The sequence below is a fragment of the Lagopus leucura genome, unplaced genomic scaffold (genome assembly GCF_019238085.1).
Source record: "Lagopus leucura isolate 7727_CA_CO unplaced genomic scaffold, USGS_WTPT01 Super-Scaffold_100027, whole genome shotgun sequence".
NCBI lineage: Eukaryota > Metazoa > Chordata > Aves > Galliformes > Phasianidae > Lagopus > Lagopus leucura.
In genome coordinates, this window is record NW_024962278.1 from 564667 (window position 1) to 590509 (window position 25843).

Consider the following 25843-nt stretch of genomic DNA (forward strand, 5'->3'; position numbering starts at 1 on the left):
TACAGCACTGCAAGATGCCCGGCGTGCCCACAAGCCCTGGCTCGCTGTCTGGGACTCATTCCTGGCACTGCCACCTGGCTCGGCTCAGGCTGACAGCCAGCACAGCCAGGGAGACCTTTTGTGCTGCTGAGTTTTAAGCCAGTCAACAAAGCAAAATTACTTTTCTCATTTTGCAACAGCTCTGCAAATAACTCCCACTAATTTTCATTACAGTATGTAAATGGAGTGTTTAACAGGTATCACGGGCACGCTGCTGTCCGTTTGCCCACCCACTTGGAAGCAGCGTGAACCCGGGGTCCTGGAAGAGCTGCCTTACCTGTGTTGGACAGCAGCTTCGTGGCTTCCAGCACCTTCTCGGTGTAGACTCCAGGTTCGTAGTTATCCATTTCAGAGGTGACAACATGAATGACTCGAGCAGCACGTCCTCGAATTGCACCAGCTGTGCGGTCTAAACCATCAACATCTTTTTCTTGGAGAGCAATGACACATTTGTTTACATCTTCTAAAATATGGTTCTCTGGTGGTAAAAGAAGGAGGATTTAGACGGTAATATCTTCTTTTCTGTCGTGTACATCAGCATTACAATTTCTCAGCGTGTGACCTGCTCTAAAAAACCTCCAGCTAGTTGCTGTAAAGCATTAATTTTTAAGCTTGCTACAACCAGCAAACAGCTGTCTGTCCAAACCAAGAACCAGCGGTCCGCTCATCTGGAGGCATCCAAACCTCTCGTCCCCTTTCTGTACTCAACTTTGCCAACACAAAAGCTGGCTTCAGCTGCAGCTTCCCTCAACTCGTTTCTCCCCATGCCCCAGCCCTGGGCTGCCAAAGCCCGTGTTCCAAATACCTGCAAGCCACTCCCGCTGTCATTGCACGTACGTGGCCCAGGCCACACCTCACCCACCGATGCCCTGACAGACAGGGGCACTGGGTGCACGTTTCTGGCCTCCTACATAGAGTTCTCCTACGACCACACACCATGGGATGGTATCACACTGTTAGCCCTCTGCACGCATTAAGACAGGTAACACGTGCACTGATTTATGCCAAAAGTGTTCCAGCAGTGGAGTACTCACTGCCTCATAAGAAAACAGAAAGCCATAAAACCTCCTTTTGTAATTTGCTTTAAGAAAATACATTCTAATAGACATGTTTTCCTTTGCTCATCAAGCTCAAGAGGTTCCAAATGAGTAAAAACCCTCAAGAGATTTCTGAAAATGCCTGGAGAGGTTTGGGTGCTCATCAGCACACACCTACCCAGAACTCACAAACTCTGCTCTTACAAACTCTGTCAAACACTTCTTTGATACATCAGGAGCAATGATTTGACACTGCAATCCAACATCATAAGATGCCTCCTTGGAAGCATCCCTGCTTTGTCCCTTAAATCATTCCCAGCTTCTATTCCCTGCCCAGGTGGTAAGAGAGCTGTTTTGCACGAGCTGGGAGAGATGAGCAGCACATGGAGCTGAGGGAGGATTCGTAAGAACTGGCTGGAAGGACTGCTGCTGGAAGAGCTCTGCCCAATTTACATAAAATTAGCAGAGCCAGATGCAATGCTGCCAGACCTGTGTAAGCAGCCTGGACAAACAGTGCACTTGTGAAACACCTCCGAAGGAACTCAGCCTGGAGAAGTTCAGCTGAGGGCAGGATGTGGCCCTACAAGAGGAAAGCGCAGGTTTGTTAGTGATCTGACAATTCAGTGAGCAGGCAGCCGTGCTGCAACAGCCCCGGCAAGGAGCACGCACAGGCTCAGAATTAAAGCAAGAGACAGCCCTGCAAGTTACAAAGGCGAAGAGAAAAGCATCAGTGTCAGGCCAAATAACACAATGTTTATTGCTTGAGTTCCTAAAAGAATAAAGTAAGCCACAGATCATTTAAGAGCTTCTCCAGATGATATGGGCTTTAATAAAGGGCATGGGCGAAACGAGAACTGATGTTCAAATGCTGCCGACCACTTAATGCCTTCTGCAGATGCAAAGCGGCCAGAAGGATGTGAAAGGAAGCCTGCAAAGCTGCGGGGAAGCGCAGGACTGTCAGAGGCATCCACTCTGCTCCTGCTCTGCAGCTGGGTGACAGGAGATGAGATGTGACACCGCTCCGTGCTGGCAGTGCACACACTCCTACCTGTCCTACAGGCACGCAGGCCACGGGTGTTCGGCGCCAAATGCCATCTGCTGAGGCCAAGGTGCAGGGCAGGGAAATGCTGACACATGGGTTCAGCACCATCACCTTCAGGGACGTTACAGAGCTGTCCTACATCAGCCTTGGTGCTGCTGAGCAGGAGAAAAATCTCACGGCAACAGAAGGTAACACAGAACGGAACACCGGCAGCAGCAAAGTGATCTCATCCTACTGAAGTAAGTACAGGGAAAAATGGATTGGTGACAAGCTAAGAGAAGGTAAGAGGACAGGCCATGTCTTCCTAGTAGAAAATATTTTTAGAGCAAACCAGGACATTCAAAGAACTGTGAAAAGCTACGAGAATTCAAGCCCCTGTGACTGTCCATCCTCATTCCAGCGCCACAGTGCACCTTCAGCTCCCCACCAAAGGGCTCAGGAATGCCTTTTCTAAATACCTTAACAAGGCTGTCATGGGGGTGCTGGGGGTTAAAAGAGGACCAAAATATAAAAGCAAGTTCCCCAAGTTTAAGTCACAGATGTAATTCTGCTTTTCTACCACGTTCCCATGGATGGTCTCAGAACCATCTCCATGCTGGACCTTTTCTTGACAAGGGACACTGGAGAAACCAGGTGAAGCCACGGTGCCAGCAGATGTGGTTACAAACAAACACTTGCATGTTCATACACTTAAAAGCAGTTTTCATTTTGTAATAAGGACGATCAGTGTGACCACAAGTCTTCATCCAGAGGCTCTTAAGAAACAGCTCCATCACGATGGGCAATCTCCAGCTCAAACCTCCATCAGCACCACAACAGGAGGCAGCATCTGGAATGGTTTTGAAGAGGGTCCTGAAGGAGAACCAGGGGACTTCAGAATACTGGATTTGATTTTTTACACAGTGCTACCAGCAACTGAAGGACAGAATCAGTGGGAACCACAGGCAGAGTGCTAGGGGATGGGACTCATCAGGGGACAGGAATCACAAGAGGTACTGAAGAGCTCTGAAATGAGGAATAACGAACAGACACTGCAGTCAAGGAGATGACTGAGGAGGCACAGGACAGAGGTCTGTACACTTACACACAGCATGAAGTGAAAAAACCCTTCCCACCTTCTACAACTGGGGCATCAACTGGACCAAATAGGTGATGTGTCAAAAATAAGGAGGATCTTCACATGGAGCACAGCTAAGGCTGTGAATTGTGCACAAGATGCTGGAGATGTCAAGGGGTGATAATGGCTGAAAGAGCAACTAACTCGAGCGTACAGAGAAAAGCCTGTCAAGAACTGTTCAGAAGGCATCATCTCTGTTGCTGGAGCTCCCTGGACTGCCAACACTCGTGGCTGGGAGCGTTTGGGGAGGATCCTTAGTCTTTAGGAGTCTCCTGTCACTAATTTCCTAGGCCCTAACAATTAGCCACTGCCAGACCGTTGTCCATCCTAACAGAGCCTTTCTCATGCTGTGCTCTTCGTAAAGCCAACCTCAACACTGCACAGTCAGGTGTCCTCATCCTGCACAACAATCTGCTATCACCTAAAATGAATGTCTCTCTCATCAAACCTTTTCTTAACTATAACAACTCTAGCATAAATGGATCAACAAAGCATGAGTTTTATGCTGGGCATTGCAGGAATGTGATGCTGTACACAAACACACAGGCTGCAACAACACTTTTTTATTTTGCTTACATCCCAGTTAGCAATCTATATAAACCCCACTGTGCTCAAAGATCCCAATAACCCCAAAGGGAACCTGGCATAAATCACAGCCATCACCATTTTATCCAAAGACACGTTTCGACTTTTAGCAGAGAACTGCAGCAGCGGCATTTATATGGAAAGCATTTATCAAAGTTCAAACAAATAACACTCGAAGCAATATTTATTGCTTTAATATTTTTCAAACGCCTCTCTGATAAGGCAGCAAACACAAACAATCGCTGAAGGCACTCGAGCATCTGAAGCAGTCTCTAAGTGTGAGCGTGGCATTTCCACGGCCTCGCACATGGGGCAGGAAAGCGGCCCTCTGCATCAGCCAGTCGCCGCCCCAGGACAGAAATGCCTGCTGCCGAGGCCCTGCAGCTTTCAGAGCTGTTCAGGAGCAGGGCAGCACCACCACTGCCCCCTCAGAGGTACCCATCTCACGAGGGGGCTGCACAAGGAAGGCGACCACTCGGTCCCGCTGCTCCGACCCATTCTGAGCCCCACCAGCAGGCAAACACAGCCAGGCGGCTTCAAGCGGGCTGCAGTTCCGCAGAATAACAGCCTTTTCTCTTTAAAATGTTTTGTACGCTCGTGGACAAACTCCAAATGGAGCCATGAACTTCAGCACACAATTCTCTCTAAATATATTTCCCCAGAAATAGGCTCCTCACAGCTGTGCAATTTCAGCTGCTGCTGCAACGAAGAACACGCAGAAAGATAACGAGAACGAGGACGTTCAATTGCCGAGTAAGCTTCTGCTAACTCACTGCACACAAAGCTTTTACTCAGAACCCAGGGCATAAAACACACACGATAATACTGATAACTCTTTGTTATCTGTATTTTCACCTGCACTTTCTAGATACGCTCGCTCGGTGCTTCCGATCCCACACGTCCTCCCGTGAAATATCGCTTTACGACTTGGCTTTCTAGGTCACTGGAGATGCTCCAGTCTGTTTGCACCAGGAAAATTAGGCCCTGGGTTTGTAGTGGCAATTTGTGAAAGCTAGTGCAGCCACAACTCATGTGTTATAGCTCTGTGTCCTCTGACTCAAGTGGAATTAGAGGACGTGAAAATAAAAATGCCCCTATTATTTCTAGGTCACAGCAGCTACTAGTGGGTCTTTATCATCTGATGCTGATAAAACAGGTTATCTTGGCAATCACTGTGACAAATGGAATTATTAATGTATTGTGATAAGTATCTGATCTTCCTTAAAAACATTAGTAAAACCGACGTGATTAAAAATATTCACAGAACGTTTTCTATATGAACAGTTTTAATTAACTTGTACGATTATGGCTGGATGTTAATTTTTCATGAGGTAAGAAGAGTCCGAGGTGAAGGGAGGGATTCTGCTTTCTGCAGTTCGTAGCCTTAACGCTCCCATTTCCTGCTGCGCCGCTGCTCGCAGTGCGCTCTGCCTCCAGGAGCTCCATGCAATCCGTGCCAAGCTCACCAGCAACTGCAGACCCAGAGATTCAAAGTGCCTCTCGCTATATTTGAGCCGATCTGTCTGCTGACATGTAAATATATACATTTATGCATGCTCACTCTGTAAGAGCAATGACAAGTTTCTAGAGTACCTGCTAACTAAACTATCGCTGCTTTCACACTTGGAAAGATACCTTTTCTCCTTGTGCCAACATCTCCTGCTCTATTTTTACATCACACTCAGCGCTTGCCAGGTGCAGTGTACCAACACCAATCCTCCCAAAAACGAGGGACTCCACCATGTGTGGACACCACTGGTTTCCAGAAACAAGCCCAGTGAGGAGTCTGCTCCTCAGAGCCTCCCCGTTACCTGACACAGCCAGGAAGTCATCGATGGAGGTGATGTCATCGACGGCGTCCGTCAGCACGCGGACTTGCTTCTCCCACTGCTCTTTGAAGAGCTCCATGTTCTCCTGGGCCAGCTTGCTTTGTGGTTTTGCAGCCAGGGCCAGGGCAGCGTTGATGACCTGCAAAACACCTCTGGATTTTTAGAACGTGCTCCTCACTAAACAAGTAGGTTCTGTATGTTTATCCAATGAACTCAGCAGCAAACAAAGCAAGTTTAGTAAGTTTTCAGGAACTTGTTGTTTAAACACCAAAGTGTTTATTCTGTTATTCTGATGCTTTCACACCCAACTGACATGTGCTCCCACATTTATTATGGTCACTTATTACACTCAAGGACACCTGGCAGGTATTCACACCAGCCAGCTGCACCTTTCTCTAACAGCTCATGCTAAAAAGGCACAGCACCTTTCTGAGCACAGGTTATGTTGTTAAATATTCAGACGTGATGATGTTGGTTCACTGGAGGCTGCATTTCCTAAGCTACTCACCAGAACCTGAGAAAAAAGGTCCAAACAGATTAAGTTGACAGTTTGAAGCAGGAACAATACACAAATACAGAATTCAAGATATATTCTGTGTTTATCTTCTTTTCCTTCAAATTTTAGTCCGTACCTCACCAGTAATTGTTACAAGAGCTCAAGTCTTCTGTCACGGCTCTGGAAGAGCTGGATTAGGCAGGAAACAGGAGGAGAGGGTATTTGGTGCTCCCCTGCTGCTCCTCCCAAACACCCCTGCACGTTTTTTTCGAGCTCTCTGTTAGGATGTAATTCCTTCTAATCCTACTGTTCTGCCAAGCAGAAGTGTTACACACTGCTGGGTAACGAATCCACGCTCTGCCAACTCCTTGGTCAGTTAAATGTCAAAAAAAGCCTCTCCAGGTGTGGGAAGGAAGCAGCCACAAAGCCTGCTCCTCTTCCAGCATCCGCTCTGGCTCCTGTGTGTGTTAGCAAAACGACCTGGAGACATGCCAGGCACGGGAACACCTCCAGTCAGACCAACATGACAATCCTAATCTTGTTTTCAAGCTAGAGCGTTAGAGCTAATTAACTCGTAAGTTCAACGTGTGATTTTTCTTCTCTACTTCAGGACCGCATTAATTTCACAAAGCTGTTGAACAAAACATGTAAGTGCCAGATGTTCCTGCTTTTCCAAAATCGACATTTTCTACCTGCTTCATTTGGAAGTGTCACAAAGCATTTAAAAGAAGATATAACTCACTAAACACGGAAACGATGACGATGTTAAAGATATCACGATGGTGCCGAATGAATCAGGAGGAGGAGGCTGATTCACCCAAGGGATGCTAGGAACCAACAGTGCCTGAGCCAAGCTGTCCTGCTCTGCAGGCTGCCACACCGCAGCTGCAGATGGAGGCTGGGAATTTTGGTCACATCTACAAGTGAGCCTGATGTAACAAGTGTGCAAAGGTAAAAAACAACCTGGCACAAACCACAGTCTGGTCAGGAGAGCTGCTGGGCTGAAACACAGCTCTGACTCCTGGCAATGCAGCACTGCCCCTGTCCTTCCTGAGCAACGTCAGTCCTCTGCTGTTCCCCTGCCTCAAAATGAAACCTGGAATTTGTGCTGCCTGTGCAAGCAGCTGCAGGAGCAGGAGTCCCTTTGGGGAGCCGTGGGGTGCAGGCTGCTCTGAGTGCTTCAATCTGCCCATGGGACTGTGGCTCTCCAGCCCTGGGAGCTCTGTAAAAAGCCTTGTGACACGCATAGGAATTAAGTTCAAAACTTAAAATCAATCAGAAAGAGGTTTTAGAAAGGGAAGCCCATTTTCTGGTCACAGGGGCTGGTTCCTAAGACTGGCCATTGCCATTTCTTGCCTTGGCCTCATGTATGTAACCTCATGTATGTATGTCACATATCAGTGACAATCTAGATATCCAAAGTCTTACGAAGATGAATGCAAAATGATGAGCAATACACAAACAAAATGGGGAAAACAGCTAATGCTCCACAAATCTGCTAACAACCACTACTGCAGAGACACAAGACAGCAATGCCAGGGCTCAGGATGCTTTCTCCTCCCCTCTCCCAGCCACCCTGGCTAACACCAGGTATGAAAACACATTTTAAGCACTCAGACAGGTCAGCTCCACTGCTGATGGAGCATATGGCCTGCGTGCCTGTGTGATGTATGTCTGGACAGCAGCAGCTGGCTGAACCATTAATCTTTGTCAGCAGCACATGCCTAACCCCAGATGCCCACATTAAGCAGCTCTTCATATCTAACGGAAGAGCTGTCATAGACAGAGGGTTCAGCAAGTACTCAAAGAGCTCAAATAAGGCACTGCCACCAAATTCAAATGCAGGAGGCACAAGCTGCACCATTACCCTTCAGGCAGTCTGCTCACCCATCTGGAATAGGATCCTTGTTTTGCAGTTACACCAGCAGAAAGGAACAGTCACCTCAAAGGCATCTTAACAAATCTACCGAGCAAAATTAGCAGGTGAGATCTCCCTTACAAACAGACCTGCCTTGTGTTTAGAAAGCAGCCAGCATGTGGATGATGTAGAGGTGGGGAAATCAAAGGCTGCTGAGTAGCTCTGCAGAGCCAAAGCCAGAACTGCAGCTCAGTGCAGACAGCCTCACGAAGGTGTGCACGCCTGCACGTGCGTCAGGAGGAAATTCAGGAGAGCTGACGCACCCCGGAGTCCTGTTTCATAGCACAAACTCTCACAGCCATAAATCCACTCGCACACATTTAGCATCTGGATCTCCATCTGCACAGTGGTCGCAACATCCAGTCTTAGCTAGGGGAATCAGACCCTTCACTCTAGCAAACATGCAAAGCTTAAGATTTACATCGACAAATTATCCCGGCCGTCACCTGGGATTCCCAGATGATATCCCATATCCCAGGGATTACTGATAAAATCCTAAAAAAACCCCAACTTTCCAGGTAAATACACTCTTACGTGAGTCTGGTATCCACTACAGAGCAACTGATTTATTTTCTAACAGATGCTTGGACAGATTTGGCAGAAGGACAGAAATATGGGATCTCCTGTGTCTATGTATGTTGGGAGTGGTGGGCACTGCAATTCCTTCATTGTCTAAACCAAACATTTTGGAGTAAGGGCGAAGGGACTGATGGAAGTACACAATTATTCCTGCTTAAAAACACCAAACACTGGGCATTTAACTGTGTGAAATCATTTACAATACAAATAACTTGTGTGAAGGACACATCTAGTCCAAAAATAGGCAGAATATGGCAAGACTACCTGCAATGTAGCTGCTTCCACGTAAAACACTTGGCAATGCAGGGAAATATTCTGTATTTCAGAGCTTCTCAAAATTCTGCCAGAGCACTGCGATCACAATGACTCACTGAAGTTGTACAAAGAAAAGAATCAAACAGGGACATTTGAGACTATCCAGAAGGAAATGAAGCATGGCAAGAAAACACACTATTTTTATCGATGCTTTGTTTCATACAGCAATTGCAGTGCTGCACTCAGCCCAGCGCTCAGCGCCGCCGTTCCAGCACATCCTGGAGCAGCTCTCCTGTGCCTGCAGCCGCAGCCAGGCCTTGGCAGCCCTGCCCTGACACAGGGGAGGCTGGGGATCCAAAGCCTTGCAGGCGATGGCTCAATCTGCAGCTCACAGCCTCGTGGGAACAATCTGCTTTTTGGCCTGTTTGTTTGTTTCGCTTCTTTCCCTATTGAAAATAGAGATTAAAGACTGAAAAACTTTCTGGCCCCGCATCTGGAAGACTGACACAGAAGCTAGGAGAAAGCTCCTGCACATTTGTTTTTCCTACAAAGAGCCATTCTGAGCACTTGGCTGGCAGGGCCGAAAGAAGAAAGTTCACACGGGAGAAGAAAATTACTTGATTTGCTTTGCAATTCTTACCTATTGTACCTTAAGATGATCTCAATGCACACAACACCCATAAGCTACATAACAAGTTGAGTCAGTGGTTGCAAGCATTAATTTTATGTCATTTTTGCCTCAATCTTTTTCATGAGGACCTTTTGCTCTTTGTACGACGCTGCTCCTTCTGCAGCTGGTTGCATTTTGCCCTGTTTCCTGTGGCATTGGCTTTAGGATGCTGCTGTGCCCCACCAAGGAGCACCCACACACCTCCCCTCTCCTCACTAAACACCTGTTCTTTACAGCCCAAATATGGGGAGTTAACTCTTGGTTTGGGTTGTTCTCATGTTGGCATTTTGGGGTTTTTTTTGTGTGTGTGTGCTTTGTTTAGTTTTGAAATAAAGGGGAGGAGACCCCAAGAGAAGTGATTTAGGTACAAGGCTGGGGGAAGCAGGCTCTTGTTGAAGCTGCCCAAGCCAGGGCTGCACCACGCATCACCCCTCACTCGCTCTGTTTTCTTGCTGTCAGCCCACAGACAGGGGCCATGCAGTGCTGCCAAGCTCTCTGCTGCTGCTCTGACCCCCAGGGGTGGCTGGGAGGCACAATAAGAGCACAGCGCTCAGCTCGCAGCTCCCAAACGATCACCAAAAACATTCCTGCCCTGTGCCTCCCAAGCTGCCCCAAGCTGAGCTCAGCAGGATGCCCCTGGCTTAGCTGGATTTTCACACCTCTGTTTTTCTGCATCAAAGAAAACACAGCCTGCTTACTAGCAGTTTATAAGAACCTGCTCCTAACTTCATTTCCTATATCCTAGATTCCAAAATTATCTCCATCTTCATGTCTCCTCCTCTGCTCCCAGTTCCATTTTGCTACAAGGAGAAGCACAGTTCATAAGCAGGACATTTAAGTCACTTCCACTTACATCCAGCCCCAGGTTTGCATTCACATGCCTGTGTGCCAGCCCTCCCTGAACTTCAATACAGCAAAAAGCACTCTGCAGACTGATGAGCTGAAATGCCTGGAAGCAAAACACGCAGAGACTGCTTTGCACGATCTCCAGCTGTAATGGCAGTGACCAGTAAGTGGACAGAGGCTGATGCACCAGAGGAGAATCACAGAATCATAGACAGAATCATAGAAGTTGACTTCTGACTTCCTCCTCTTTGTTCCAGCATACAAAAGGTGCTTACAACACTCTCCTTGCCGTTTTGGGATTTGCTTCAGGAGTCTCTGCAGAGGAGTCTCTACTTCCTCCTGTTGCTACAATGCCACGACACAGACTTTTCTGGAGCAACAGAACCCTTCCCAGCAGCTTATGCTGCCATCCAAGTGATTTTCTATATATATGCTGTATATGGATAATTATCCTATCAAATTCCAAACATAAGAGAAGCACTTTTGTAGCTGAGGGCTCACATGGTAACAGCAGCCCATGCAGAAGGTGCAGGAATTTTGAGCCATTTGTTCTGGTGCCCATTAGTGTGGCTCTGTACAGCATTTCCCCAACCTGGAGCAATGAAAGTTTGGGGGTTTCAGGGAGCAGTGGCATTTCTGGAAGCTGTTCTGCTACTGCATTCCACAGCCCATACTGTGCCTGTGAGAAAACACACAGCCCTGTGAGAAAACACACAGCCCTTGCCCACCTCTCAGCCCAGAACTGAATCCTTCTCCTATCACTGATTCTTTCTATATAAGTCCACTGAATCAGCAGCTGCTCAAGTTTCTGACATTGTTTCCCTGCTGGCCACTCCTGTCCTGTGCTGGTTGTTCACAGTCAGCCTTCATGACACAGAACTGCAACTTCAATGTTAACTTTTACACAGCAGTCTCCATGCAACCTGGAACCTCTGCACGGGACTGCTTGCACTTCTGCATTTTGTTTGTGTGGCAGCAGGTGTGACCAGCATACGCAACCACCTGCCTCATCAGAAATCTATAAGCAGCAAATTGCTTTTCAAGCATTTCAAAATTGGAATGTATGGATGTGGAACAGCAGTCATTAAAAGAAGACATTAATACAAGAAGAGCCAATTTATTTTCATAAAAGATGTAATCTAATCCAAGACTCCTCTGAAGCCTGTTTAATCAGTGACACTCATTGACTGCGCAGGGTGGGTGAGCTCTGCTAAATGCTGGCTGTGCTACAGCAGGCACGGAGCAAGCAGGGAAAGGACGGGTGCAGGCACTGCCTGCTGCCCTCGAAAGGCAACCAGTGGTGCTCAGAGCAAAGCCTGCTGCTTATGGAGGGGAGAGCAGCTCCTGCAGCTGCAGGTCCATCCTGCACCTACCTCCACCTGCTGCTCCTCAGGATGGTCGGCCTCGGGGCGAGGGGCTCCAGCACGTACTGTGGAAGCAAGCACCCCTATGGAAGTTCTGTTCTGTAATTAGTTTCTAAAATCCTGACTACAATTTCACTACAGATCTACAGACAAACATTAAAGGCTTTAAAGAACGAGAAAGTCAACGAATCGCTGGCAAATGCAGCTGCAAGTGGCAGCAGACTGTCACATCAAAAGGCTGCAGCAATGCTCTTTCCTTTCATGAGCCATGCTGGGGCATTTTCACTGTTGCCTCCTCAACACCTACAGCTTGTATGATCAGAAAGCTTGCTATGGTTAAGCTCTCTTCTTAGACATCTTAAATTCAAAATGCTGTTACAAAACAGCTTTCGCAGGCTCTCAAAGTAAGTGCTTCTTGGAAACAGAACTCAGAAGCCAAAGTTACAAGCAAGGATCCAGGTTTTTGAGTTGAGATAAACAAAATCTTTCACTAATTTACAATTGGCAAGATCTATGCTTAGCAAGAAGGCAAAGAAAACTTCCCCAGCGCTTTGCTAGGCAAATGGGAGCACAAGCAACTATTTCAAGTATGTCACAGCAGTACTTTTCCATTTCCATTCAGAAGGAGACGTTAAGCATTTCATTTCCTAAACATTTAGCTGCAACGATCAAGGACTTTTGTTCCCTCATCCCGACACACGGCAGACTTGCCCCTTCCCCTTACCACCCAGGGAGGCACAAAGATGCAGGCACACAGGTAACCCCTGTGCAAAGCTGGAAGAAATCCTTGTGCTTCCACAAGCAGAATTTCAGCAACATGTGCCCTCAACCAAAAGAATGCAGGCAGGCTTCCAAGTCGTGCCTGGCTTCACAGGAAAGCACAGCGACCCCTAACGTGGTGCCATTTCAGCTCTGGGAGCCCAGCCCAGCAGCAGTGACCCAGCTGGCTGCTACAGAGCACACAGTTCTTCCCAGCGGTTCTTCCTGGGCCACAAAGCAGAGTTGAAATGCTAGATTTAGTCTCCAGCTTTGCCTTCTGCATTAATTGGCTGATCACTCAGCAAACAGCAAGGCTGATGTGACTCAAATGACTTCTCTGGAGGAAAAGCAACCCAACCACACAGCCCCAGTGTTGTTGTACAACAGCATGCTGTTGTAGTGACTTCTCAGATTAACAACTTTTTTAAACACCTTCTCTTTGCTGTAATAATTAAATTTCAAACCTGTAATGCCTGAGCCCTCTGGTGATGTGGGCAGTGATTGGGTTCTTGTGCACACCAACAAAGCTTCCAAGCCTTGTTTGTCTGAAGAGCTGCACCATCCTGGCTCCAGCTGGCAGCTGAAACAGGCAAGTTATCGCAAGGGACCAACTAACTGCTCTACCTGAGATACTGCTTTTATAATTAACTCTACAGATTGATTTCTGCAGAAATCGTTCCTTAACCAGGAGTTCCCTACTCCCAGAATGGCCTCTGCACTGCTAAGCTATTTAAGAAGTTACCTGGGGACTTAATCAAGTGCATTAAATTTCAGTTTCATCCTTTCCACCACAGCAATGCCTTGAATTAAATTTCATACATTATATTTCCTTGTGATATTGATATATTCACTTGAGTTTCAGAGTGTATTATAATTACTGATTGACTTGACTCACTCTGAATCCAGCATCTTTCTGGAAAAATACCATCTAAGCAAAAAAAAAAGAAGAAAAAAAGGCAGATAATATTGGAGTAAATTTGTATTTTATGCCTAATTTGCATGTTTGTCACCTAACAACATCCAAGAATAAACTGTGCATCTTGTCAGAAACGAACTGCGAAATAAGCCTGTAATTGCCTTTAAAAAGCAGCACCTCACTGCGCTGCTCCGTGCATCCAGAAGCATCTGGGGATTATTTGGGTGCTCAGTGGCAGCCGATGAGCACAGCAGCGTGCTGCACTGCACAGACTGCCACGGGACAAACCTGAGAACTGCTAGGAGAAAGCAGATGCCATTTATAGAACAGTTTAAATAAGTGTCCCTGAATATCTCTCAGGATTCACATGTTCAAATACACTCAGAGCATTAAAGTATCAGCCAGAGAACACAGTGTAACATAAAAGCACTCTCACAAGCCCCATGAACATCTATGGTGTTATTTGCTAATCCCTTGACTGCCCTAAAACTCAGGCAGATCGCACAGCGGAGCATCACAACTGCAGGCTTGGAAGCTCAGATGTGGAACTTACATAAAGCCAAAATTCATCAGCTCCAGCCCTCCCTGTCCATTTCACCACAGCTCCCAGCCACTCCAAATGGAGCATCCACAATCCCTGAAAACAAAGGTTAACAACTGCACCTTGGTATTTGCCACCACAGTTCTGTGACCACTGGCTGCAGTTTATTATTTCACTATGAAGTGGCTGTCACGATGCTCATCTTGTAAAGGCATGGACTTATTGAAATAGGAAGCTGTTGGACAGGCAAAGAAAGAAGAGATTGAAACAAACACGATTTCAAAGAACTTACAGATCTGCACAGGTCCCTTCTGTTTCCATACACATATGGAAAAATGGGAACAAATTCCAAGTAACCCTGAGATGACAACACACCTTATTTTCACACAGTGCCATATGACCATTTCTGAGGACGTCTTTTCCATTAGTATCTAGTTACCAATTTGTATGTTTCAGACCTGAGCTTCCTGATGCTTTACAAGATGTAACCACAAGAATTGACAGCACTCTACAGCCCTCAAAGTTCATTCCAGTTTCTTGACATTTGAAATGCCAACAACTGGAGTATCAGAATGAAAGAGAAAAGCCTGGCTCTCATATAAACCTAATTTCCTCGTTGTCGTTAAGAAGTTATTAATTAAAGAACAGTCTCAGACAGGCTGAAACTCCTCTTGCATAGCCACTTTTTACTGACTGTGGGCTATCAGGAAGATTTATTGGTGTATTTATATTTTACTTATGTAAAGAAGATAACAATCATAGCACACACACAAGAGCAGAGGCAGTGTCTTTACAACACATTTCTGCAACACAAACGTCCACAGAAAACAGTAAACCTGACTCACAGGTTACAAGAATTCCCAGCAAGAGGAACTTACAGCTGCTACGTAAAGAACTGCAAGATTCACCTTTATCACTCATCTAATTACTTTCTATTGTGTAGCTTTAAGAATGTAAGTCATGATGCATTTAACTCTCTACATGCACTAAGGAAAATGTCAAGACCTGCAGACAAGTCTATAAGTGGGCATAAAATCTCAGAACCACTCGCCAAGTTGCAGGTTCTCATGTGCTTCATTACCTGGGGACACAGGGCTTCAAGCTGGCTGGCTGACATGCGAACCAACTTCACACCTTCCTCGTTGTTTGAGATGGAACAGGCCAAGTTGGCAACCTGTGTCAGAAAGGGGAAAAAACAAAGAACTGTTAGCAATGATTTTTATTTTCTTCTACAAGGAGCTTTGTGACCAGTGACAATGCAAAGTGTTCACAATGATTCAGTTCCAATGGATTCTGAAATCATTAATGACATTTGTTCTGTCTCCAGTCGCAAAATATTGGATGATAAAATTGAATGACTACTGAGAGGACAGGCAGCTCGGTGCCTCCACCCACTCAGTTAAGTTCTTGACAGTAATCAGACAAGAGCATCACTGGCTGCACATGAAGCCAGAGCTGAAAGGCCCATTCCAACTCAGTGAGTGAGACAGCAGCAATCAAACAATTCAAAAAACAATTCAGCTTCAACACAGGTGAGGATTAAACGTTCTGATGCTTGTCGGGACGCTCTCCTGAAGGATTTGTACATCTAGCTTAATGCGAACCCAGAAACACTTGGAGACAGGCTTATCGTGTAATGCACTTATGCAGGAAGTGCAGAGGTGCTGCACAGCTCCCTCTGTTCTGCTGATGCTGTACAAAGCAGGGCTCAGTGACGGCACACTGGATCCTGATGCACTTCCCACTGAGTCAAGGGCTGCAGGATCCAACAGGCAGAACCCGGTCCTCTGCAGTGCTGGAATTCACCAAACAAAGCCACATGCTGGTACAGATGACACTGAATTCCCATCCCCACTTCCCCAGAATTGGAACAGCATCTCGTGATGCTAGAACTTTACTCCCAAACCTTGACCTGCTGCACAGCAGCACTCTTAAGTAGGCCACTCTGCACCAGAGGACCTCCTGTTACCAACTGCCTTTTAGGAGTACACAGGACGGGGACAGCACAGACTTTTTTGGTAATTGAAGACATTCCTCGTATCGGAGCTACTCTCAGGGGAAGGAAGTCTGAAGTAAGTTGCATTTTGCAGCTGACAGATGAGTGATAAGCATGTTATTCTGAGCCATTTGAACACAGAGCTGTAAAAATAGTACGGAGTGAACTGAGACGAACACTGAGCACTGTCATTCCAAAGGCAGAGCAACCTGCAAAACCCCAGTTAGGTGTTGTAAAGCACCACTGTAGACCAGCAGATATGCAGCAGCAAACCAGGTTTCTACACTGACTTTCCTCTACAAAATGGGGAAACTCCATCCTCCCTTTAGTTAAACCATCCTGTGCGTTCGTACGCGAGTCACTCTGAAGTAGTATTGGCAGCTGTATCATACACTTTCCCCCTCCCCAAGCCGTTCCCTTTACAGCAGATGTTCCCACACAGAATACATTACTGTCCCACAAACCATCAACCACATGCCAAGAGACTTGAGTGGAGTGTTTCATCAATTCCATTATTAATTTTGGGACCACAGCAAGTTCCCATCGCGAAGCACGCATCTTCCTTCCCGCACATCCAAATCGAGTTACAAAGGATGTGAAGCCGTCAGCTGTCAGGAGGAGAGCTATGCTTCCAGCACTGCACCACTGAGTAAACAGATGCTGCAGCATATATTTGGACAAAACAAACCCAAGTTGAAAGGAAGACTACGTGGCATCAACGCGCGCCGTACAGAACTGCGCCAGCTTGCTGCAAGACCACTCCTGAACTTCTCCACTTTCTTTTCTGCCACAGTCTGCTGAGAAAAGGTCCCACATCAGCAGGTGAGGCTGCTGCACGCCTCGGCTCCCTGCAGGGCTGTGCAGTGTGCTCCCAGCTCAGCAGAGGTTCTGTCGCCCCGCGTGGCACAGCCACCAACAGGGCACCCCAGTGACACCTTGCCAGGAAGGAGCTTTCCTTTGAACAGAGGGTTTTTTTTTTTCTAGATCTGCTGCATCTTAAATCCCCAGCTCGCAGTGAGCTGTAGTATACTCTGCTTTTGTTTAGAGGCTCAAAAATAAAGGCAGTAAGATGTCATGATTTAAAAGTCAAATAAAGGTTTTGCTGTTGTTTTAAGCACGGGTCATATTTTTGAGAAATACCAGTTTGCCAATACTTCTTATGGTCCATATTTCGATGTCATTTCTGCCTCCCCAGCAGAGTTATGGCTTCTAGAAGTGAGAAGAACACAAAGCCCTTTTGAGATGGGGCTGGATAAAAGCTACATTGAGGCGCTGCAGAATCAGCCTCTCCGCTATCTGGAGATGTTGTGCTCTCTCTCAAGCCAAGTGTGATGAATCAAGTACAGAGAATCCTCGCTCTGTCTGAATACAGAGAGGCAAAGAAGTTGGTAATTGAGTGCCCCCACCGTGGTGCTATGCAATTTTGCTTTTTTGCACAGTCATTTTTGTACAGTCATTTTTCTTCTGAATACCTCACTGATGGCAATTCTTCTATAGAAACGGCCTGACTGGGACTGCCAACCTTTATGAAAGAAGTGTGTGTGCTTCCGTGACTGAGCTTCCTTGGCAGCTTAAGACAATCCAGTTGCTGGCTGCCACATTCCATCCTACTTCTGCGCCTCCAAATCTGAACACTTCATTTCAGCATGTTAGTCCAAGAGCAGGCTATTTGCTTTGGCAGATTAGCTTCTCTGCCAGATTAGCAGACAAACTTCCCAGCAAACTGCTGAACGTCAAATGCAAAGCAAGAATGTCACGATGAGTTTAGAGTGCAGTGGGTCAAACCCCAAACCCACAGCAATGCAATGCTTACTGCACAGACACTCTCAGTCTGTTGCAACAACTCACAAACCTCCTAAAATACCAAGTTTACAAGTGCTGTCAACTTACTAATCCAGCTGTAAATGACATTACAATTACGTATTTCAAATGTCATTAACAAGCCAGTGCTCCATGGCACAAACTGTGGAATGGCACACAGCGGCTGCACTGGGCGCCTGGATGATTAGGAAATTGAACTGTGAAGTGTCTGAAGGCACAGTTCATTGCTAACTCCTGCCTGGTACCTGGCAAAGAACTTCAAGCTCCCTGACAGGGGGAGGAGAAGGAGCTCCTGGCCACACGTGCACATAATGCACAGGGTTCTGTAGCCAAGATGAAGATCAAAAGTGACTAAATTTGTTCTAAAGCATGCAGAGCATTTGGAGATCATACGCATTTCCAAGCCTTTCAAATAAAACAGAGCACCTCAAGCAAACAGAAGCTCCCTTCAAATCAAATGGAAATGAAATAGTTTTCCCGTCTCGCCAACAACACAGCTGACTGACATAGTAAGTGGTCAGATTTGATTTAGAAAGAACACTTGTGCTTGAGAGCAAAATAGCAATTGAATTCCCGCTGCATTTGTTCATTCTTACCATTCAATATCATCAAGCCCCTTTACATAAGCACTGCTGGCACAGGCATCAAAGGAGACAAAAAATTGCAAATAATGTAATCAGTCGTAATGGCCAATTTCTTGAAAGACTTTAAAAAACACATAGGGAGGCCAAGGCGCGCTGGAAAGCAAGACGAGGTGCTTGGATACTGCTTGCAGCACAGCCAGACCAAATTAAAAGCATCTTTTTGATGCGACTTCAAGGCTCCGGTAGCTTTCAGAGTGCGCAGCCACCGCCCAGACCCTGCTTTGTGCATCCTGCAGGGCAGCAGGGATGAGCTTCAACCCACGTCAGCAACAAGCACGTGAAGCAGCAGTGCGATTTGCAGCCCGAGCTAACAGACCTCTGCCATGCAGAACCCCGAGCTGCAGCGACCGACCTGCTCCTGGAACTCAGGTCAGCTGTTTCTCAGCAATGACACCGAGATGGAACGAGGAGGAGCCAGTTAACCACCCCCACGCACAGGGTCAACTGGAAACAGGCTATCAGCAACAAGGTGCACTTCCAAATTAAAAGAATAGGGGGAAATGATACCATCTGTCACAGTTCTAGCTATTTTTCTTCAGAGTTTGCTATTTTTAATCAGGAAGAGTCTCGATATTTTTACGGTAATTTTTTCCTCCATTAGCAACAATTTGCCAGCCCACGTTGGTGTTGTCGGGTGTTCCAGACAATTGCTCTCTCTGACATTAGGCAGCGCTCACCTTTTTCACCTGAAATTCATTATTTATTCATTTCACTTAAAATTTGTTCCTATGACAACTCAGGAGCTGAGCCTCCAGCAGCCTCAGCTACACCAGTGTGGGGTCAGCATGAACTTCTTACACCGCACTGCTGCAAGCCATGGAGAAATACTGCCACGGCTCTGCAGCTGTTAAAGTGTCTTCTGCACTGGACATCCTAGCTTAAGGAGTGGGGTTACTTTACACAGAACAGTTTAGTAAAGCCTTAACAAATTGCTTTCTCAATAGAAGACAAAAGCCACAGGAGAGGGAAAATGAACCATAATCCCTAACACATCCAAGCTTCCTTTTTCCAAGGAGTTTGAAGGCTGATGCTGAAAGCCCACGTGAACGTTTCTGTTCAGCGCACCTGGGCTGACTTCAAAGCATCACCGCCACCTCCTGCTCCTTACCTACCGGCCCTATTTTCAGGACAGCTTCTCCAGAAAGCCAAACACACAAGGCACACTCAAGTGGGTGCTGGATGCAACCACGCAGCAACGGTGCGATCCAAAGAAGGCTCAGTAATGAGTTTATTGTTACATAATTTATTTGAAACTGTCAGAGCCCGCCTCTGCCACATGGCATCGTTACAAATCAGGATTGTCTCTCTATGCACGGAACAAACAAGCACTAATTGAGCTTAAGAGCCTGACTACTCTTGCTTTGAAACCCTGGGTGCAAGAACAGCATTCCAGAGGTAAGAGTTTTCAGCGTTCCTACTGAAGAACTCAAGGCTACAGTTGGACAACAACCAGCATCCTCTCAACTGATGCTCACAAACCCCTGTGCAAAAATGAGACGAAAGCCATACTCACACCCGTACACACACACAGGTAATTCAGCAGTTTCAGTAGCACGCAAACAATGCTTCTCAGAAGTGTTCTTAGTGCTTTCATTTCTGATTAAACTCCAATATTTCAGCTTTTTGTTCCCGTTTTTTGTTTGTTTGTTTTTATATTACAGTTTCTCTGGGAACGCAAACTTCTGCCTTTAGCAGCCAAAATTGCCCATTTAAAATGAATAAGAAAAAAAAAAGGACAAGCAGCATCACTGAATGTTTCCCTCTCGAGGACAGATTCTCACAAAATTCAGCTACAACAGATGCAATTTCCTCCTCGCCCATGTTAAGAAAACTGTCCAGATTCATTTGGCAATGGCCAAAGCCCAAGGAATCCATTCACCTGCAGAAACAACGGCCAAAAGGAAGCAGTGACTGAGGACTTTCAGAAGACAGGTGTCAATGAGAGCCCACACTTCTCTTTGGGAAATAAAAGAGGGTTTTATTATTCAGAAAGTCCCTACATGCATTAATTCACCCACCACTCAAGTTGAACACGAGCATTTCAAGACTCAGTCCTACGAGGCAGAGGTCTGCCTTCTCTCTATCATGCTATCAGCGCCCCAGATTTGCAGAGGCACGGCCAAACAGGAACTGTGCCGTGGTGGAACCACCTCAGAGTGGGGAGGACGGAGGGAGGACGTTGGTGGGGGCCCACAGGGGCTGTGCAGCAGGTCACCAGGAGTCACGCTGTCAGCTGCTCCGTGATTTCATGCGCCTTAAGTAGAGCCAAGTGCCTGCAGGTCTGCAGCAGGTACCTGCAAAGGCTTCTTGGGCAATGCAATCCCAGCGTATTGACTTAAAACAGTGAAAGCCTTTAAATAAAACAAACCTTTACACAGAAAAACTCCTGACGTAATGCACAGTGAGGAACGATGGACTGAAATGGAGATAACTGCTACTTCTAGTGCTCCTGCAAGCTCACGGTTACCTTCCAGCAGAAGACAAGAGCAACTTCAAGTTCTGTGCTAAACACACTGTGGGAAATTTAACCTACATGGAAAAAAAAAACTATGAAGCAAAATGTTTTCGTTTTTTTTCTTCAAAAGTTTTCAGATGATGAGAAATGGAGATTTGTCTTTATTGTTGTTTCTCTTTTAATTTTTTGTTTTTTAATTTCAGTAGGCTGGCAAGCAGCAGGAAAAGGAAGGGGACCACAGACTGCATGTTGTGAACTTCCTGCTCCACAGATCTGTGAAGCAGCAGCTTCTGATTTTCAAGGGCAACCTTTCCTTTGGGATGAAACCTCACAACTAGCACCCTGTAAGCTGTGTCTGAGCATACACAGATCTAGTTAAGGAGCAGAGCATCACATCTGGCTCTCAACCCAGATGAACTGTCCACCACTGCCTCCTCCAGCTGTCTGCTGCTACCCCACAGCAGCTCTGTTCAACACTGGCAAGCTCCTTCCATACCCCAAGAAAACATCTTTGTCCAACAGCCCACTTCGTGTTGTCAAAGTTGCAGAGAGAAAGACAACTTCTCACACTGCGGGATTTGCATCATGACAAACTGAACAGGCTGTCTGCTGAGCAGCAAGTGCAGAATGGAGAGTGCTGCTCTCACCAACAGGAAGGCTTTGCAAACAAAGAGGGGAAAGGGGTGTGTAGCATAAGACGCCCAGTAGGAATTTGCTAACAGCACAGTGTACCTTTATTCCCAGCTTGGCAGATTATCCTTTCTACTGACCTGGCCTAGAGAGCAGAACTGCTGAAGGAGCAGCAGTGTCTGACATGGGCACCGTGCCCCTCGCAGATGCAGCTGGAGCAGCAGATGCAACTATTGGCACAGGAACCATGCCCTCCTCACACAAACAAGCTAAAGCGATAAAACGTTGTTACAGGCACAGAACACATCAGTTACACAAGCCAGTCAGAGCTACCATGACGGAAATACCACCACTGGTATGTAGTGTAGAGCTGATCTTCAGTAGTAACTTCTAAAGCAAATCCTCATCTTAGATGCCTCTTAGCAACATAAATGTTTTTCTTCAAAATAAAAGTGTTTCTAGCAGTGCTATTCAGTGTCTGAATATCCAAAAAGGTCTCAGTTGAACTGGAGCTTAAGAGTTCTTTGCTATAACATTTCCTCATCGCTCAGCATGCTGTGTTATGACCAAAGGTTTCTGACCTATTACTAGCTGTTTAAACCAGTTTGTGGTGATTCAGCCCACTGTTCATGACAAGTTTAATGGGAATTATAAGCACATTATGCTCCTGAAGAAGGCAACAAAACAGTAAGAGGAATGAGCTCCACACAAACTTCAGGCAATCCTCAATGGCTCTATGTGAGTAATAGTCCAATGGTGCTAATGAGTGAGATGATGAAAATCCAGTGTTGCATCAAGGCTGCTAACATGTTGGGAATGAAAACATTTACGTCACATCTATAAATGCTGTATCCAAAAAAGCTACCTAACGATGCTGTAAAAAAAATATCAAGACTGAAGTATCTGGAAAAGAAAGCAGCCCAGGACTCCAGAGCTCTTCACCACACTACATCAACAACACGTATACCCAACAGCACTTACATTTCCTGACATTTCACAGATTTCCCCTGCTGTTTCCAACAGAGGAAGGAACAAAAAATATATGGGATTGTTTCTAGGATAGCAGAATTAAACACAATTTTCCAAATTCTAACCTCACTCACCTCTAACTTCTACACCCTTGGCGCCTCCATTGGCCCAAGTGTTTGAAGCTGAAGCCCCACACTCCCAACCATCCCACAGATAGGAATGATGGCTGTCCCTGTGGAAAAGGCACAGCAGAACTGCCTCCTGAGCAGGGAGCAACAGCCAACCTGGGTGCTTTTCAATAGGGGAACGTCAAAAAACTCCAATGCCCATCCCGGCACGTGAGCATTCAAACTTATCTTCAACCACTTCATCCCTCCACTATTTTTACTGTTCAGTTTCCTCGCTCTGTGTGTATCTGTAGTCAAATCTAGACAGGTTATGCTCAAGTCTTATTCTTCTTCCTACCAGATTTTTAGTTTCTGCTGACTTTTTGATCTCTGCCACCATTCTTCACACCCTGCCATACATAATGTGGTGCAGCATTAAACACTGGCCTCAAAGAAACTTTACAAGAACAAAAGTCACCCTATTAAAAGGTCACTTGATTTTATTTATGTATGCTGGATTAAATTTGTGCATGCAGTTTTGCTGGAAAATGAAAGAACTTTTTTTTTTTTGCTGAGGCTTTCCTATATTGCTGATTAGGAATGCGCACAAGGAAAGCATGTTTTATGAGTAGAACTTAATTTATTTATGAATTAGTTGGCTAATCAAATGAACTTGCATGGAAAGTTCATCGGTTCTTGAACAGTGTCAGATTTTAGAGGGCATATTAGAGTTACACTGTCTTTTGCTGAAGACATTTGTTTTAAATTGCTGCCAAGGTTATCCACAGACAAATTACAAAGAACGTGCTTGTTCTTTGGAAGAGATATTTTGCTACGCATCTTAAAAAGGGAAATTACTCTTGAGTTGGACTAAGTCTGCCTCTTCTCTCCAGACCATAGCACAAGGACATTTCCCTTGTAACACGCACTTCAAAATAAAAGCAGGAAGATGACAAACTTCAGTTTGCAGATTTTCTTCCTCCCTGTAAGTTAGCTCACTGAACAGGAAAAATAGGTGCTCAGATACCATGGTAATGACTGATAACGACTCCAGCCTTGCAAATGCCAAGTTTTGAGAGATTCATATACCCAAAGATTCAGGAGAGCATCTCAAGTCAGCGTTTGATCTGGGTGCCAAGGGCTGGGCTCGTCGTGCGCTGTGCACCCAACATCCATCTGCCTTGCACTGCTGCTACACACCTCTGATGGCAAATGTGACGAAAGAACATTTAAAGAACGAGCAAATCCAGCCCACTCCCACCTCCAAAGCTTCTAGTTTCATCCGTTTACCTTTGATACGTCAAGCCCTTGAGGTGTCCAAATGCTAGCTACTATTTTAGCCTAAGCTATGCGTTACCCATTTCACATGAAGGAAAGAGAAAAACAACAGAAAACAAACCTTGCAGCTGTTAGGCTCCCTTAAGAAAACACAGGCTGTAAGTATGAGCAAATCAGGGCAAACTGTAATAAAAATGTTACAAGCGTGCTTCTGGACAGTGGTATTTTTAGACTGAGGTCTGAAGAATTATTTCAGAACACGGGGAGAGACAGTGAGGGTGACAGAAGGGGAGAATGTCAGTGTGAGAGGCTACGGATAGCTTACGGAGTTAAGTGCCCAAATGCGATTCTTTCCAAGCAAATAAATTTGCAGTCTGCATCTGTTCATGGGTTTTCACCGAAGATGCGAAAGTCATCTCTGTATGCAAGATAAAACCCAACGCATTAAAAAAGGCACAGCGTCGTCTTTTCAGATAAATTGAAGTAATTGGGAAAAAATTGATGCTTATGAAATATCATGGAGAGCTTTCACCTCCCTGCTCTTATCAAAGTTTCTCAGAGGAAGATTTGAAAATAAAATTTGAGTCAGGAGAAACATGTGACACAGGGGTACCAGGCTCGCTCCTGCACAAGGTTATTTGCTATTTTTAAGGAACTACAAACTCCTTTCCAGAAACGTCCTTTAAGCAAGCAAACAGCCATTGCAAGCTTTTACCTGCACTCTGTCCTCATCTGTCTTTTCAATACCTAATTTCTTAAGGGTTCAGAAAACTTGTAAATTGAAATTACACAGTACGGTGACAAATCAACAGCCTAATTTCTTATTTTTCTAGAGCATTCAATAGCGTAGCAGAACGTTTCCTCTCCGACATTTATGGCTCTCTCATTTTTCAGAGAACAGCCCAAGTGCCATTACAGCGACTGCAGCTCGCAGCACGCCGGCAGCTCGCACATAAGCACACTTCAAAGCCCAGGTGAGCGAAGGCAGCATGGTGCTAAGTGACAACACTGAAAAGCAAGCCTCGAGTTTCAGGACAGCCTTGTCTCTAAGAAGAAACATTAATTTTAAGGATGCCACATCTTTCCTCAAGAGCAGAATTACAGGTTTGAGAGCCAAGGTTTCCTTATCCATCAACATAAAACCCACCAGAACACAAGCACATGCTTTACAATCAGCGTATTAGGAAGACTTCCATAGTCCATGAGTAAATTTAACTCTCTCTTGTATTGATTCCTGAAGTGCTGTTCCTTCTGTTTTTCTTCTCTGCTGTGCTTAAATTGGCCTCTCCATCCCAGAGTTAAACTCGGGACGAGTACTGGTTAGTTAATGGGCTGTTAGTGCAGAGATTTTGAAAGCTACCTTTGAAATACATTATTAAAGTGAAACAAATCTAATCTTACCCTAATTTAAATCTAATTTTACCCTTTCTTGGTTTTCAACAAGCAGGATAAAGGGCTAGTATTTTACTATGAAAGCACAAATCAAATGGAAGCCCTCCGGGACAACTTTATGGTTTGGTTTATCTCGACAATACAGGCCCAGCAGGCAAATCAGATCTCTGTGGTTGTATGCACTTTGGTTGAATTTGGCTGCCTGGACTTCAGAATGGCAAGCTAGGCAGTGGTCCACTGCCAAGAAGGGAACACCTTTAGAACAGAAGTACCAACTGAGGTGCATGGACAGCTTTGTACCTACATGGAGGGCCCACAAAGACAGAATCCCAGTCCTCTCCTGTGCTTAGCTCACAGGAAGGCAGCACCAGCTCCTCCAGGTCACAGAGCAGAGATCTGCACTGAGCACCACACCCAAGCTGCAAAACTGCTTAGTTCAGATAGGAATCCTCCAAGTTGTGTCCTGCAGGACAGGCCTCTGACGTGCATTTCTCCTCTCAGCTCAGTATTGAAGGGAAGGGCATGTTCTGCTCTACACCTAAGGCACAGGAGCCTGTC

General features: G+C 45.9%; 1 protein-coding gene across 1 annotated transcript in view; it reads right to left on the reverse strand.

Moving 5' to 3' along the window:
• CTNNA1 (catenin alpha 1) overlaps nt 1-25843 on the reverse strand; it is a 106555-nt gene that overhangs the window by 13029 nt on the left and 67683 nt on the right. Inside the window, exons 10-12 of the mRNA XM_042880642.1 lie at nt 15075-15167; nt 5632-5788; nt 317-517 (exon numbers count right to left, since the gene is read on the reverse strand). Of these exons, the coding sequence (XP_042736576.1) occupies nt 317-517; nt 5632-5788; nt 15075-15167 (451 nt within the window). The remainder of the gene's footprint in view (nt 1-316; nt 518-5631; nt 5789-15074; nt 15168-25843) is intronic.